The 16,464-nt window shown below is 53.1% G+C and overlaps 1 protein-coding gene across 1 annotated transcript; it reads right to left on the bottom strand.

Annotated features, from left to right (window-relative positions):
* Positions 1–4,799: 4,799 nt before the first annotated feature.
* Mln (motilin) lies at positions 4,800–10,993 on the bottom strand. Its single transcript, XM_077109734.1, has 4 exons — positions 10,877–10,993; positions 9,327–9,443; positions 6,429–6,525; positions 4,800–4,879 (listed from the first exon to the last, which is right to left on the bottom strand). Exons 1-4 carry the CDS (start codon positions 10,991–10,993, stop codon positions 4,800–4,802), a joined length of 411 nt encoding a protein of 136 aa, XP_076965849.1.
* Between the last annotated feature and the right edge of the window lie 5,471 nt (positions 10,994–16,464).

Here is a 16,464-nt window from a genome sequence, read left to right as displayed (position 1 = left end):
CTTTCCTCTTGTTTGTTAGGTCTAGCGTTGTTTATCTCAGAGTCCTTCATCCCCAGAGCAGTCCCTGGCACGTGGTAGGTATTCAGTAAAGTCTGGTTGATTTAATGGATGAATTGCTTAATAGTTCGAGACAAGCAAGTGCCAGCAGTCAGGAGGCGAAATCATATGCCACTTTCTGTGCTTGAGGACCAATGTCTGATCGGGTTTTGTTTGGGCAGTGGCATGCCCTGAGACTTTGTCCCCATTTCGGTCTGCTGTGGGCTGGCTTCTTTTCCTGGCCTTGCACTTGGCCGAAGTTAAGCGCCAAGTGCATGCAGCACTGCCCTAGGACAGATTCTGGCCTCCATGTGCTCCAGCCTGGAATAGGACACCCCACCCATCAGAAAAACAGAAAAGCCAAATGCCCTGGTTGGGAGTCGGTAGGTGAGGCTGCTCAGAGGAGGCCGCGTGGCTGTGTGGTAGGATTCTCATAAGGGGAGATAGGTAAGGGGAGACCCCAGAGACTCCCAATCTTGATGCTGTCCTTGTGTTTTAAGATGTGGGCTCTGGATCTGAGAGTTTGATTTAAAAGCCCAACTCTACAACTATTAGATGTGTGCTCATATCCAATTAACATTTCTAGCCTGTTTGCCAATAAACCTTATAGGGTTGTTATTTAAGGATTAGAAGAAATAATTTGTGTAAGGTGCTTAGGACAGTGCCTGGCACACTCTCTTTCTTGTTTATATTTAACCCAAATCTTCCCTGCCAGTGCTGTGTAGACCCTCCCACAGGGCAGGCGATTTGGTTACAAGAAGGCCCTTAGCAGGAAGCCCCTAAGGGAAGCATGGGAAGTGATGGCAATGAAAGTAGAGCTATAGTTCATTGTCTTACCCACCCTCCCTTGCTCACTTCATATTCCTTCCACATCCTTCATCAGCTCCCTTTCCCAGCATTTATTGCGCGCTTAGTGTTTCCAGCCCTCCCATTAGTTCTTGCCTTCCCCAGCCCCCCTCCCTGGTATCTCCTTGCAGCTTTACCCAGCAGTTCTACATCAATCCATCCCCTCCCTGGGACCCTGGGCCATGCTCCTCTGTGAGGGTTTTGCATTCCTGCCACTTGCTGTACCTCAGGGGTATTCAACACTGGCCACGTTGCTGGGAAAATTACAGCCTCTGCACGGTCAGGCTTCCGTTGTTAGCCTCCCCATCTCCCCGACTTAGCTGCTCCCATGTGGTGCGATTTCTCTCACCAAGTGTTGTTTTCCTTTTCTCTGCCTGTGTTTGCACGGAATGCCATGGATTTGATATAGTGATTGCCTAACACATATACCACATAATAGTATTTTATTTCTTTCTGAAGCACTGTTTGCATGACAAATGAGTTGGTAACATTTGTGCTACTCCTTGCAGCTGTGCAGTTCAATATATAAAGAATGAGCCTTTCGGCATCAATACTGGCCCTGTGTGTTCTGAGAGGGCTTGAAACTGATGCTTAAACAAAGTGAACGTTGCAGTGTTTCAGAGTTATGGTCTGTTCCATCACAATGGATCTCAGGGCGCTTTAAAAATGTAGACTGATGGGAGCCACCCCAGTAGTGGGACACAGTGGGGGCTTTGTTGATCTTCTTTGTATCCAGAGATGCTGCTGCCACTTCTATACACCCTATGGCCAAATGGCCCACGGCTCTTCCCCCACATCCTGTCGACTTCCCTCTGGCCTGGAACCCAGCATCTTTGTAGTAGTGGTCTCCAGCCACCCAGGTCCACCCATTGCCCCCACAGTGGCTTCTGGTTCTACAGGCCTTGGTATGGAGCATCCACAGGCTCCCAGGCTCCCAACTTCTTAACAGTGGGTGCCAGGCAGCACCCCTCTTCACAGCTCTGAGAGAAACCTTGTGGTAACCCACTGCCTCCCAGGGCTCCGCCTTTCCTCTTGCCTCCTGAGCTCCCAGCTCTGGCCCTGCCCCTTTTCTGGAATTCTGTGGCCTCCTCTGTCCTCCATTGACATTTTTCACCCCCAAGGCACCCTTTTACCCATTTTAGTGGGGTTGGTTTGCCTGTTCTTTACTTTGCCCTGCAGAACCTTCCACATGCTGCCCCTGGGATGGGCTTGGCCTCAGGGCTCCTCAGCCACTGCTGTCCACCTGGCTCTCCCAGGGGCCTGTCGGGTGAGGGAAAGCATATTTTAAAGAAAAGGAAAACACTGTAAAAGTTCATGGCTGCGCCCTCCTTTCCATCGTTAGTGGGAGTTTGGTAAAGGTGAGTGGCTCAGGCTGCTGTCAGTCTTCTGATTTATTAAAGGCAAAAGAGGAAAAAGAGGCCGCAGTGTCTACAGCTACTTAGTAACCACATCCACACATTTAGCAGAGGCGAGGGCTGCTCAGAGCACCCTCTGGATTCCTGGAGGGCCACCACACCGCCTGCCTTCCTGCTGGCCTCTCTGTCTCTGCGGAGCCTTATACTAATAATAATGGCCATAAATCTTTTAGTGGGTTCCATTCTCCTCTTCCTGCAAAAAGCCCTGCACACATTTATCAGATCCTCTAAGATGCTCTCCGACTGTGGACTCGTCCTTGATCCACCTTGTTGAGGTCCTTAGCTTTTTTTTTTTTTAAGAAGTAGTTGGACACAATAGCTTTATTTTATTTATTAATTTTTATGTGGTGTTGAGGATCAAACCCAGGGCCTCCCACGAGCTAGGCAAGCGTTCTTCCACTGAGCCCCAGCCCCAGCCCGGGGTCCTTAGCTATTCTAGGCTTCCTCTCAACCACTTTGCAGGTGGCATCACACTGAGGGGTGGGGAGTGAGTGTAAGCCGGGTGTAGTGGCACAGGCCTGTGATCCCAGCCACTGGGGAGGCTGAGGCAGGAGGATTGCCGTTCAAGGGCAGCCTGGGCAATTTAGTGAAGCCCTTGGGAATTTAATGAGACTCTGTCCCAAAAAGGGCTGGGGATGTAGCTCAGCAGTAAATGCCCCTGGGGTCAACCCCCAGTGCTGCCAAAAAAAAGAAGAAGCCGCCGCCCGCCATTTGGGGCTTAGATTTGGACTGGGATGACTTGTGGAGCTCCCAACTTCTTGCCTCCTTGTGTCTGCTTTGTGCAAGAGGAAGCCACCGTTTTCTCTCCAGGTCTGGGAATGTGTCAGTAAAGGGGATGAATAGTCTCAGGAAAATACCAGAACAGGTTTAGTGGACACTTGTGCCACCTGCTTTTCATAATCTGTTGGAAATGAAATAAAACGCTGACCCTTTGACCACGCTTACACTTTGGTAGGCGTGGGTTAGAGTTCCTTTAGATGCATGGAATACATTAGCCGATGTCAATAATAAATGGTGTATGGAGAAAAATGTAACACTTTCAGAGTGTTTTCTTTTGGGCTTTGTCCATGATTAGATTATACTAAATTACAGAGTACAGATATCAGGCAATTACTCTTTGCTTTTAACTATTCAATTTCATGGCAAATCCACGTAGCTGGGTAATTATGAAATCACACCAAAGCGGTTACTGAGAAAATACTTCATCATCTCCATCTTGTGAAGCCAGGTTCAGGTTGCTTGGTAATTACCCGTGGTCCGGTTAAGTGTAAAGAACATTCCAGACCACGCAGGCTAATGTACCTGTTAACCACAGAGGTTTTTGCAGATTGTGCTGGATACACCTTTGGGAGTCCGCATCAGGGACGGTCCCCTGGTCTCCAGGTTGTCCTGGGCACCCTCCCATCTCCGACTCTGACTGGTTTATGTTTGACACATTCAAAAGCTTTAACCAGGAGTATCATCTCTTTTCTTGTTTTGTGACAACATGGTCTTTTTCTCTTGGCTCAGCTTACCGATTCCTCCCCCACCTCCCTCCGATTTTCATTTCTTCCAGGGCTGCGCATATCCCCTAAGCAATCGAGTCCGCTGCCCTGGAACCTGGAGGAGCTTGTTGGCAAAGAAGAATTATTTGCGCTGTTTTTGAGAAATCGAAGAGTGGCAGGAGGAGGAAAACGAGGGAAGAAAGGAGCCGCCACTTCTAAGCAGGCCGCAGGGGCACTGTGCATACAGATGTAGGTGGTGGCTGGGTCCCTGCTGTGACTCATTACTGAGAAACACATCAGAGGCTGCAGGGTGAGGGTCGCGGACAGCCAGGCTGCAGCGCTGAACAGGGCTTTTCTACAGGAACACACAGGGCCCTGCCCAGGTGCTATGCTTGCAGAACCAATTCCCATTTCAAAACTAGACCGCCTGGGGTGACATTGCCTAGAGGTCCCATTTCCTTCCCTGGTGTGGGTTTCAGTGCTGTTCTCCAACCCCTGCCCCGATCTTAGGGAAAATTCCCCAAATGGTAACGGGTAGGAAGGAGCACCTCCTGCTGGTGGAGGGGCAGATTGCAGCATAGGTCGAGGGAAGAACACGCACTGTTTTTTTTTGTTGTTGTTGTTTTCCTGGAGAGACCTGAACCTCTTGTTTTCCTGCTTCTTGGAGGGTGTTACAAATAATTGGGTGAACTGACATGGGGGAAACTCTGTAGGGTGAGGACAAGTCCCGGATGCAGCTCCTCCCAGGGTGTGCGGTGGGGATTCCTGTCCTGCTCTGCCTTCCCCTGCAGCATGCCCCTGCAGCAGCCCTCTCCATTCAGTACCAGATTTTGGCAGCATTTCTTGGGAAATTGCAGCTGCTCTGAGGTTGATTAGGACGTGTGTCAGAAATGTGTGGGAACACAAAGTAGGGCAGGGTCTGGGTCCCATGGAAGGCTTGGGTGTTCCTAAGGAGAATTCAGAATACCCCAAACATGGGCCCTTTTGGAAAGTCGGAGTCTTCTTGCCCTGGTGACCATCATCCGTGGCTGAGCCCTTGCTCGTGGCGGGTGGTGAGGTGGCAATACAGAGTGGACACTTCGTCTAGTTGCTGGTAACCTATGGGTGGAGGGAGCTGCGATTCCTGTAGGGCCCCAGTTTATAAATAAATGAACATTCATTAATGTAAAATTAAATTAGAATGAAATTTCCCATCCGGTTGTGTTTAGAAGGCAGAAATAAGTGGGTTGGCTGTGCAATTTTGCTGTGGATGCTGGAGTATGTAGTCACAAGGTGATAATAATAATAGTAATTTGTTCTTTGCTGGTGCCTCGGTCCCCAGATCTCAAGGCAGATATTACCACCTTGCTTTTGCAAAGGCTCATTGAGGTTAAAGGGCTGGTTGGAAGTTACTCAGCACGGGGTTGATGCAGAGGCCCTGAAATCCTCGGGCCCATCAGACCTTTAGCTTGTCAGTGCACAGAAAAAAGACCAAGATTCAAGAGACCTGGATTCTAGCCTTTGCGTTGCCATCTCTCTGGGCTTCAGTTTCCTTGCCCATAATGGAAGGGCCAGACAGATCCTCCCATTCCACCAACCCGAGTTAATATTTGAACTTGATACTTACAAAAGGCACACATTTTGCTAATGTATGCACCATTTATGGCCAGTTCCTCAGCCCCCCTCCACTTTGCCTCATGACCTGAGTTTGCCCTTTGGAAATTAGAATATTAAATAAAGGAGTCATCTCTGTGTATTTCATGCTTTATTTGTTGGCGAGGGATCTGCTTTGGAGAGGGCCCTTGGCTTCAGAGGCCAGCTGTGGGTGGGGCAGGATTTTTGGCTCATCCAGGTGTGTAGGGCTTCCTGAGGGGGGTGGTCCACCTTTCTCCTAGGAGCGTCATTTGGCTGCTGGGGAAAAGTACAGGATTGCTGCTCTGTAGTGTCCACAGAATGCCTTCTAAAACCTGCTGCAGGTCAGGGGAGGAGGGCACTGGGGGCGAGGGATGGGCGTTTTGGAAGGCTCTGGAAGCTGTCTCTAGCCTGGGGCAAATCATTTAACCTCTGGGTTTCTCCCTCTCTAACACCACTTCCTCAGTCTCTCGCCTCTCCTCCTGGACTAGGAGAAGTAATTAGTGGCTGTTTGTCAGACAAGATCTAGCTTTGCACAAGTATCTCGGGCAGAGCTTGAATCAGCAAGGCCAAATGGGGTGCAGAACTTCGATTTGCAGAACAGATTAAAAAAAAAAAAGGAAAAGCTGATCCAGAGTTCCCGTTGGAGCAGCCTCCCGGCCTCGGTGGTGCTTGGGAAGGAAGGAGAATATCTGGAGCCAGGAGGCCCCCGGGGTTGATTTGTCTTGGCCCCCTGCCAGAGGACATCTGGAACCGGCCTGAAGGCCGGGGCTTGAGACGGCCCCTGAGCGGGAGGATGGGGCCACTTGGCCACCAGCAGCCATCAGCTCGCCCTGTGATTGAGTGTCCTTTCTTCTGAGATGGGGCTGTGCCCTAGGAGGAGAAGGCAGCTCCCTTCTCAAGTGCGAAGCAAAAAAACAAACAAGCTGTCCTCAAACCCTGCTGGGGAGGGGGGATGCCTGCTACAATAGACCCCCAGGGTGGGCGCAGGGAGCCGCAGAGACCCCGCTGCGCTCCGCCCGCCGCCCACCCTTACCGGGCAGCGCCTCACTCAGCAGCCCTTCCAGGGCGGCCCGGTACTTTTCCAGCTGCTTGGAGTTCATCCTTATTCCAATTTCCACAGGAGCAGTCAGCTGTGAAATAAGGCAGCGTTAACAAGAAGAGAGAGGCGTGGAGAGGGCCGTTAACCCCTGAGCGCCCTACAGGTGCCTGGAGGGCTTAGGGAGCAGCTTCATCCAGCTGGTGCCCTATCCCCTGGGCCTCAGGGTCCCTCTGAGAGTCCTAGCTCCGGTCCCAGTTCTAACCAGGGGGCAGAGTCCTGCTGGGACTTCCCCCTGAGGTGGAAGCTGGGTGGGGCTCCAGGAACCCCGCCTGGCTTTCCACAGGGAGGGAACTCACCTCCCCTAACCAACAGCTAAGCTCAGCAGGGCCCAGGCTGGTTCCAAGGGGCTTATCTATATTAAATGATCCTGTGAGGTGCAGCCTGTCAGAGGCCCATTCTGCAGATGAGGAAACTGAGGACAAAGATGATGAGTACTAGCTTCAGGCCACACAGATAGAGCAGCTCAGGAAGAAGACATTATGGAGGCCTGGCTGCAGGGTCTGTGCTCTCTACCCCCAAGTTTCTCTTGTAGGTGGGGACACAGTGGGACCTACAGGAGCTGTCCACCAAGAGGGGTGCTTATGGCCTTGAGGCAGAGCTAGGGGTGCTGGCCAATCTTGCCCTCAACCCCTGCACTTATGGGTCATTGGTTTTGCTGCACAAAGCAGCTCACAGACATGAGATTCCCTGGTTTCTCCGGGGAGAGTGGCCCAGTCTCCTGGGGCGTGGGAAAGAGCAGGCCCTCAGGGCTGAGGTTCCTCGTGGGTGTCTCTGTGGTCCTTGCTCCAAGATGAGGTGGTTGTACTGTAGCCCGGGAAGGACCTCCCAGCCCTGAGTTAGCATGGATGTCAGGAGACAGAAAGGGGTGTCTGTGTGTGTGGGGGGTTCCTTACCCCACGCCTCCCCAGGAGGGACATGCGTTGGCTGTATGTGTTCTGTGGCTCAGGCGAAGTTAGAGGCCATTCAGAGGTGCCTCTGGTCCCTACCAGTGGCCTGACTCACCCCCGTCCCCCCCGTGACTGTGACTGTGGTGAGTGCAGGGAGGAAAGGAGTCCCACCCTGCTGAGTGCAGTGAGAACTTGGAGGTCCCTCTCTGGGCCACACGTGGGCCTCGTCCAGAGGGAGGTGTAAGGTGAGGAGCCTGGCTCACTCTGCCCCACTCCTGTGTGGCCCAGCAAGACCCTCACCCTCTCTGGCTTGGGATTCCATCTGCTCCCTGGTGACTCCCACGCTTACGTCTCCAGCCCTAACCTTGCTCCTGAATCCAGACTTGCACGTCCACCTGCCTGTGCAACATCTCCACCTGGATGCCAGCAGCAACTACAGTTCCCAGGTCCAGCCTGACCTCCTGATCTTCTCTCTCCCGCTCTCAGCCAACAGAGGCTTTGCTCTCTTAGTTAGTAGCAAATCTGCCCTTCTAGCTGTTCTGGCCACAAACCTTGAAGTTGGTTTTTATGTTTCTCTTTCTTCATATTCCATATCCATTCTTTCAGAAAATCCCATGGGCTTCTGTCTCTAAAATATTTCCAAAATTCAGCCACTTTGTCCTCCCTCTACCGTGACCTCCCTCCAGTTTGGGCTCTCTCCTCCCCCTCCTGCCTTCTTGGTGGTCTCTCTAGTTCTGCCTTTGCACCCTAGGTTCTCAACATAGCAGCTTGGGAAAACCCTTTAAAGTGTAAATCAGATTATGCCCCTTCTCTCTTCAAAGGTCCTCAAGGGCTCCTACCTCAGTGGAGTGAACTCAGTCTAAACAATGCCCAGTCAGCCTCCTTGCTCTTCCTGAATGCACCAGGTCCTCCTCTGCCCCAGGACCTTTGCATTGAGGATTCTTTTGTTTGGACAGCTCTTCTCCCAGACATCCCCAAGGCCCACTGCACCTTCTCTTTAAGTCTTTGCACTAATACTATCTATTCATGAAGCCTGCTCTGCCCCCCTATTTAAAATTGCAACTTGCCTTGCCTCCTCATCCTGCTCCATCTTCCTCCATACAGCACCTATTGATACCGACCATGTTACAGAGTTTATTTACCTTGTTTGTGGTGTTTCCTTTCAGTATCTTTTCCTTCTCCACAAGGGTGGGGGTTACCGTCTGTTCTGCTCTCTACTCTGACCCTAGTGCCTTGCACACTGTAAAATGTATTTGTTCATTGCCTGAATGAAGGGGTCTGTGAAGCTGGAGAGCTGTCAGTGCCGGCAGTTCAAGGCCCCCTGCAGGCCGGACAGTCCATGCCTCCCAGTGTCCCAGGCCCTGGCCAGCTCCTGTTCTTGCCTAGGAGGGGAGGGAGGGAACTGCTGCCCTCAAGATCTCTCTCCTGAGGATGAGCTCCCTCTTGACTGTCTCTGGTCTCCATTTACGCTGCCCTAGATCTTTCTAAGTTGGTCAGGTTGCTGCTTTGAACCCCAATTGCACTAGGCCCTGCCTGAGCTGTCCCCCCCACCTCTTGCTCTCTCCGTAAGCCCAGCCCAGAGGCCGAGGGCCCACAATGCTCCTGAGCAGGATCTTTGCATCCCTGCTCTTTCCCAGAATCCTTTGCTCCAGCTCTGCCTGGGTGGCTCCTTCTCTTCATTCAGGTTTGAAATAGATGTCACCTCCTCCAAGAGGCCTTCCCTGCCCCTCCCCTGCACAAGGCAGTGCCCCAGACTGCCCCCAGCCACTCCCAACCCTACATTCTTCCTTGGTGCCTAAAATGATTAATTTGTCTCCTTGGTGGTGGCTGTGTCCCTCTACTAGGATGGAGCTTGTTGCTTGGATGTCCTAGAACATTCCAGGGCTGGCTGAGGTTAGTGGGCCCTGCCTCCACGGGGCTCAGTTTCTCTTCGCTGTTTTCTTACCTTGATCATTTTGTTTTCTTCCTCCTCTGAGGTCTCCTCAGGGTCTCGGGGACCTGCCTCCTCAGACCTCTGCCACACGCTCAGGGATTTCTTTTGTCCTTTGTTCCGTTCCTTTTCCTAGGGTCACAGCATTACGTTGCACATAACTGCCCTCCCCCAACCCACCAGAGGCCCCCTGCCCGTATCCAGTCGCCCAGCACTGGCCTGAACTCCCAAGGACAAGAGAGCCTTGTCGCCAGGTGTCTCCTGCTTGAGCAGTCGCAGGTACCTGAGGCCGAGGACCGCCCTTGGAACCGCTCGCCCACAGCCCGGCTCCAAGGAGAGCGCGCTCCTTTGCGGTCAAAACACTGCACCCAGATTGTTACTGTTAATTAAGTTAAAATGCTGAGAATAACGGCCGCCCTCGGTGCATATTAAGTGTGAAAATGTGTCTTTCGTAGCCGAGAGCCTATAAAAAAGGTAGCAAGACAGCCCAGCCTGTGAGGGCGCCATGGGGTGGCCCAGAACTCAGAGTCCCTGGGAAGTGATTTATAAGAGGCAAGACGGGGAGATGAATTATGGAAGAAGGAGTTTGCAGCTTCTTCATAAAAATCCCAGCGCCTGGCAATTACGGGAAGGAAAACCGTGCAATGGATGAATACGTCGCTTCCTTTGGTCACCAATTTGCTAACTTGTGTTCCACCGAGTTTGTCTATTTCTATCCAACCCCAAATCTTACCTGGCACGCTGAGTACCAGGTCCCCAGGACTGAGATCAGACACCCCACTCCTCTGGTGTCTCTAATGGCACTCTTGGGGTTCTGCTATGCACCTGCTGAGGGGGCGATTCGGGGAGATGCGTGGTCCTCTGGGGAGAGTGAGCGGCTGGCGGGTGTGGGAGGAAGGTCTGTGGGGGGATATCTGGGTTCAGCCAGGTCTCTGCAAAGGGCGCCATTCCTTGGGAGCGCGGAGACCTGTTCCACATGGTGTGTAGGCAGGGACAGGCCGGCCCAGAGCATGAGACCCCTACAGAACTAACACACACCTGGCCCTGCTGGGGCTTTGGTCTCAGGCTGGGGCTCAAGAGTCCCATTTCTTCCTTTCTTGGCTACAGGGAGTCAAATGTCCACACAGACACCAGACAATTGGGGGACAGTTCATCTCCTCTCGCCTCGTGATCTCTCTTTGCCTTCGACTATTAATTTTCCGTGATCTGTGGTTTGGGTCCCAGCTCCCAGTCTGCTCCGGGAAAGCAGGGATGGGGCTTAGATTTCCTGCGTGATCAGGCCCCTCACCAGGGCCGCCCCTGGCACAGAGAGGCCCAGGAAATAGTAATTGGCTTGTTAATTGTCGGTCTGAACGACAGGCATCGACGGGAAAGGTGTCACCCAGCGAGCCACGGACATGGAGGGACCACTGGCCTTCAGGCTCTCTTGGTCCTGACACTCTCCTTGGTGGCCCTGGCATAGGTAGCTGAAGGTGGAGAGCTTGCTTCAGAGATGCCAGCCCTGACTCAGCCTGGGCCGCTCAGGGACTGGCACAGCCATGTTACCCGCCCACGGAGCTCCTTACCTGCATCCTCTGGAGTTCACTGTAGGTGAAGATGGGCATAAAGGCTTCTGTCTGGGAGGCCAGCATGGTGGCTGTGTGTACCACCAGCAGGGCAGCCATGGCCTTGCAGGACACCATCCTGGAGCTGGCCAGGGACAAGGGACTCCTGTCACTAGATTTAGGGCATGGTGAGAGATTGCTGAATCTGTTTTGGTCCACACGCCAGCTGTGTGACCTGAGCAAGTGGTTGGCCTCTCTGAACCCAGGCTTTCCCAGATGAACTCAGGATACCCTCCCTGCCCCCAGAGTGGTGGCCGCTGACCAAGCTCCTGGGAAAGGCCACCCAGCCTGTGCCATACACCATGCAGCCCTTCCCTTGGTTAGGTGAGGTCTTCTGGGGTCAGCTGGTCTCCTTGTGAGGCAGAAGGGACCTCATTGCTCAAAGAAAGAACTCCTAGATTATCAACAGAACCAGGCGGCACCCCTGTTCCATGCACCGCTTGGGATGGTTAGAGACGATCCAGGCTCATCAACTCCAGCTCTACCTGGAGGCCTCTGGCCAAGACCCCAGGTGCACAGGAGAAAAGGCCGAGACCTTCACCCAGGCAGAATAAGAGCCAGGTGGAAAAAAAGAGCTCAGTGGGGTGAGCATTGGAACACTTCCTTCCCCAGCTCCAGGGCATCTGGCTGCCTGGTGGCCACCATCCAGAAGCAACAGTGTGAGGGCCTCCACCTTGCAAGCTGCCGACACCCCGGATGCTGAGAGGGCGGTGGGGCGTCCTGGAAGTGGGTGTGCCTGGAGTGGCTGGCAGGAAGGCAGGCTGCAGGGGACCCCAGCGCTGCCAGGGAGCAGGTGGGTGTGGGACTGCAGGTGCCGAGAGTTCGAAAGGGGATCAGAATGGTCCTGGACCTGGGTGGCACAGCTGGGCACATGCCAGCCTCCACCCAGCAGCACCCACCTGCCTTCTTGCCATCCCTGCTGCTTTCCTCGCCCACCCTCTGCCTCCTCCTCCCTACTTTCCTTTCTCTTCTTTTGGTACCAGGGATTGAACCCAGGGGTGCTTAACCATGGGGCCACATCCCCAGCCCTTTATATTTGTATTTAGAGACAGGGTCTCACTGAGTTGCTTAGGGCCTTGCTAAGTCTCTGAGGCTGGCTTTGAACTTGTGACCCTTCTGCCTCGGCCTCCAGGGCTGCTGGGATTACAGGCCTACGCCACCACACCCAGCCCTGCTTTGTTCTCCTTTCCATTTTAATACCACGAGCAAGAACGCAAGCATTCAAACACCGGAGCCTCCATCCTAGGTGCATACGAATTCCCAATAGGTTGGGGAGGACAGTGGCCCATGGAAGGTCACCTCTGGGAAAGCCCAGGCTGGTCAGGGGCCTGGAGACAAGAGCTGCTTTGAGGGTGGTGGGAGTGGCGGAGCCCCCATCGCCCGCCCCTCCTTCCTATCTTTTCCCTGTGGAGTCCCCAGGGCCCTGTTTTCCCTCCCAGCAGAGACGAATGTGTCACATTTGTGGGTCCCATTTCCTTCACAGAGGTGCTTAGATCCCTTTCCATTCTGCTGTTCACATTTAATTCACTCCATAAGAATCAATAAAAACTTTAAATAAAAAAAGGCAAAATCCAATTGCAGCTCATTTTCTTGAGCCACTGGCAGCGGCACGTCAGCTGCGTTCACTTGCGCTGGCCGGCCGCTGGGAGGGGGAGCTGGACAGAGCGCGGAGTCCCCTCCCCCACCGCCAGGGTGGGCTTCTGCTTTCAAGGCTCTGCGCTGGATGAAGGAGACCGTCCCCCTCCCTGGACAGCTGCTGTCCCCAGCCAAGCCTGTCTTGCTTAGCTGTAGGGTCTCCCTTGGGACTAGATTGTTCTTAACTTTCCAGAGCTAAGCTGCCAGGCCGAGAGGGAGCCTGGGTCCCTGCCAAGCTTGGGCTTGGGTTTCTGGGCTGCTGTGGATCTGCTCTGAGCTGCCCCTGGCTGCCTCTCTCCAGCCCCCAGCCTCAGCCCTGCGGCTGCCCCATGGGGGACTTTAACACATTCCCTTGGGAATCAGCCCAGGGCTTTTCCTCTGAAGCCCTGCTAGGCCTTTGAAGGTGGCAGAGGGACACAGGGCTGGGTCAGCTCCCCCTCAGCCCTGCATGGAGCTGGCTCGGCTGCAACCTCTGTGTTGGCAAGTCCCGCCCTCTTCCTCCTGTGGCTACTCACCAGTGAGGTCTGATGGAGGCTGGAGGGGTCTCCGCTTGTCCTCTGGTGTCCCACTAGTCTGACGGGCCCTTATATACCTCCCTCTTCCCCTTGGGGCCCATTAACCTTTGCCCACATCATTGGGGGCTCTGGGTGGGGAGCTGGATTCTTGAGGCTCATGGAAACCATGGGCAGGGCCCGCCATGCCCTGGGCTTCTGGGGGTTTCCTGGAAGGCCTCTTTGGTCAGCCAGGGTTCTGTGGAAGCCGGCCACATCCAGGTGGCACTCGTGAGTCCACTTAAAGCTCAGTGCCACTCAGAGGGTCATTTTATCAAAAGTCTTTCTTTCCCTCCCCCTTAAATATGTGGTGTTTTGAGCATCCCCAGGCCAGCTCTTCACCTATCAGATTCTCTGTCAGCTTGTCAGAGAGAGATGCATCAGAAAGAACTTCTTTTTGGTCTTCCTCCCCAATCCCCTCATTAAAGAAAGGTGTGTGTGTGTGTGTGTGTGTGTGTGTGTATGTGTGTGTGTGTGTGTGTGGTGGGGGTTTCAATCAATTAATGAAGATGACTGAGTCCAGACCCAGGCCTGTGCAGGGCCAGACTCCACCAGGGAGCAAAGGTGACATAGAGGGGTGGGGGGCACAGAGGCTCTGGATGTTTGCAGTACTGGGGTGGCCCGACACCCAGGCAAGAAATGTCTTGTGGTCATTGTGTAGTTCACATAGTAAGGGTAGAGATTCAAAGAGGGAAGGGGTGACTGTAACCCAAGGGACCCCACTTGCTGCTACTGCCGGCCAGTGTTATTCCCAGAACACGATATTATTCAGGGAGTGCTTGACAGACATGTTCTAATTAAAATCAGCAACCCCATGAGGTTGTGCTCTCGTTTCCCCATTTCACAGATAAGGAAACTGAGGCACAGTGAAATAGCCCCTCTGTGATCCCGTTGCAAAGTCACTTCATATACCGGTCAAGGCTGGGTGTGGCCAGGTGTGGCACAGGGTAGAGTGGGGGGATGCAGGGCATGCACAGGTGGGAGGATCTCACAGAGGGTGGGAGATGCACAGGAGGTCCCCTGTGTGGTCTGGGAACCCTCAGCCAGGCCCACGGGTGGGATCCTCAGGAACCAAGCAGAAGGATTTGATGGAGGGACACCGGGGTCCTTAGAGTATCTTGAAGCGTCTGTAATGAAAGCGTCATGCTGGAGGCCACTTGAGATGGGTGAAGGCTTTGGAGCTGGGAAAGGCTGAGGTGGGGAACAGTCTGGGTGTGGAATCCTGAGGCTCAGGTGGGCTGTGGCCACTTCCCCAGGGCCACCATGCTGGCTGTTAGCAGCTCCCGAGGGGCTGCCTCAAATCTCCAGATGGGGCCCGCTTCATGCCCAAGAACTTCTGCCTTCTCAGTCCTCTGGCTTTTCCCTTCAGAAAGAAACAAATGTTCACAGCGCTTCAAACCCAACAGATAACCTCTAAATTCCCCACTCAGCGAAGCTTAATGGAAACAGATGGCGGAGGCTTGCGGCTTGCTTCCTGCCAGCAGGGTCTCTGTGTCGGCCATCTACTCTGCATCCCCAGTCAGACCTCCTCCAGCACGCTGGGCTGGCAGAGTTGGCGGATGTGCAAGGAAATCTCTGGAATCTCTGAGCTTTATCTTGAGGAATTAGAACTCTGAATGCCCCGGTAGAGCTGAGCCCCTTAATCTGCCTGATGGGGTCTCACTGCCCCAGTTTCAAGAGGGGCTTTTAAGATGAGGTCACTGTCATGGGCTGGGGAGGTGGGGGGCTCCTCAGGTACTGTGGGTTGTTAGGGTGGGGCACAATAACACCTGCGTCTCTCACACCTAGACCAGAGCTGCCACCTTTTTTTATACAGCCTGTGAGCTTGCAATAATTTTTTACACTTTTTTTAAAACTTATTTTTTAGTTGTAGTTGAACGCCATACCTTTATTTTATTTATTTTTATGTGGTGCTGAGGATCGAACCCAGGGCCTCACACATGCTAGGCGAATGCTCTACCACTGAGCTACAACCCCAGCCCTACATTTTTTAATAATTAAAAAATCCAAATAATATTAAGACACATTGAATTTAATTTTCAAGTTTGTAAGTAGTTTTCATGGGGCACACCCACTCTCGTGTTCAGTGATGCATTATCTATAGGACCACAACCTCAGAGTTGGGTCACATGACAGAGACCTCATGGCCCACAAGGCCAAAAATATTTAGTATCTGGATATTTATGGAAAACATTGCCGGTTCCTGACCTCAACAGCAACTGGAGTATATAATAAACAACAGCCAGTCATTAGTCAGCTTTTTAAAATCTCCCAAGAGGTCGGTGGGACAATAATGGGTATGGTTATCATCCCATTTCACACATGGGAAAGCTGAGGTGAAACAGCCAGACCAAAGTCACACAGCTATGTCAATGACAGCGCCAGGATTCCAATTCAGGGTATCTGGCTTCTGAATTCAGGTTTTTAACTCCTGCTTTTCAGTTTCTCAGCTCTGGGGAGTTGACCACATCCAGGCGTACAGCCGGGGAAGATACGAAGTGGCCCCAAATGAGTTCCCCAAACCTGCTGCTGTCTTCCTGAGCTGCCTGAGGCATCTGAGTGCGCCACAGTCTGAGCTGCCCAACCAGCTGAGGGCAATTGTTCTTGTGTGTGCTTCAACTTGGAGAAGTTGGGCCTGGGCTCGAGGGAGGACTGGTGGTGGGCCAGGCCTATTTGTGCAGCACAGGAGAAAGTCCAGGCCGTTTCCTGAGGCCCCTGCACACCAGGGCTCTGAGATCTGCACCCTGTCTCTGCAGGGCCAGTTTGGGTTCTGGGCCAGGGATACTTTCCAGACCTTCTGTCTGAGAGAGGCCTAGGAGCCTCGAACTCTGAGATGGGCCTGCGGTGAGGTTCGGGGAGAAGGGAAGTGCTGGAAACACTAAATAACCTGGGATCAATTTTTCTGAGCATGAATTCATTATCCTGGATAGTGCTGAATCTCCCATGATTCAGATTTCAGATCCAAGTAATTTGCTGTACTGCAGTGTGATATCTGTGGTTCGGTGAGGAAGGCAGGCAAATAGGGGTTCACAAGGAGCTGCTCACTGTGAGGCAAGAGGATAATGTGGGCTCTTTGGGGCTCGGGATCTGCTCCTGGGCCACCAAGCGTGAGCAGCATGAGCCACTGGGGTGAAGCGAACTCTGCTCCCCTCACTCTGGGCTGAGCCCTTGGGGTCTGCCACCTAGGAACCTGTCGTCTGTGCCTCTCTATCAGCACCCTGGTCCCCGCTGGGCATTTCCCGCCGTGGTGGTTTCTGCCTTGGAGAGGGAGACTAGGCTGGGTAACCAGTGATGGCTGCTCATCTTTACTGTGTACATTGTCTCTGCCTAAAATAATTAATGCCTGTTTCTCCTGCTACAAAC

This window comes from Callospermophilus lateralis, chromosome 6 (genome assembly GCF_048772815.1).
Source record: "Callospermophilus lateralis isolate mCalLat2 chromosome 6, mCalLat2.hap1, whole genome shotgun sequence".
NCBI lineage: Eukaryota > Metazoa > Chordata > Mammalia > Rodentia > Sciuridae > Callospermophilus > Callospermophilus lateralis.
This window is presented reverse-complemented; position numbering and strand designations above follow the sequence as displayed.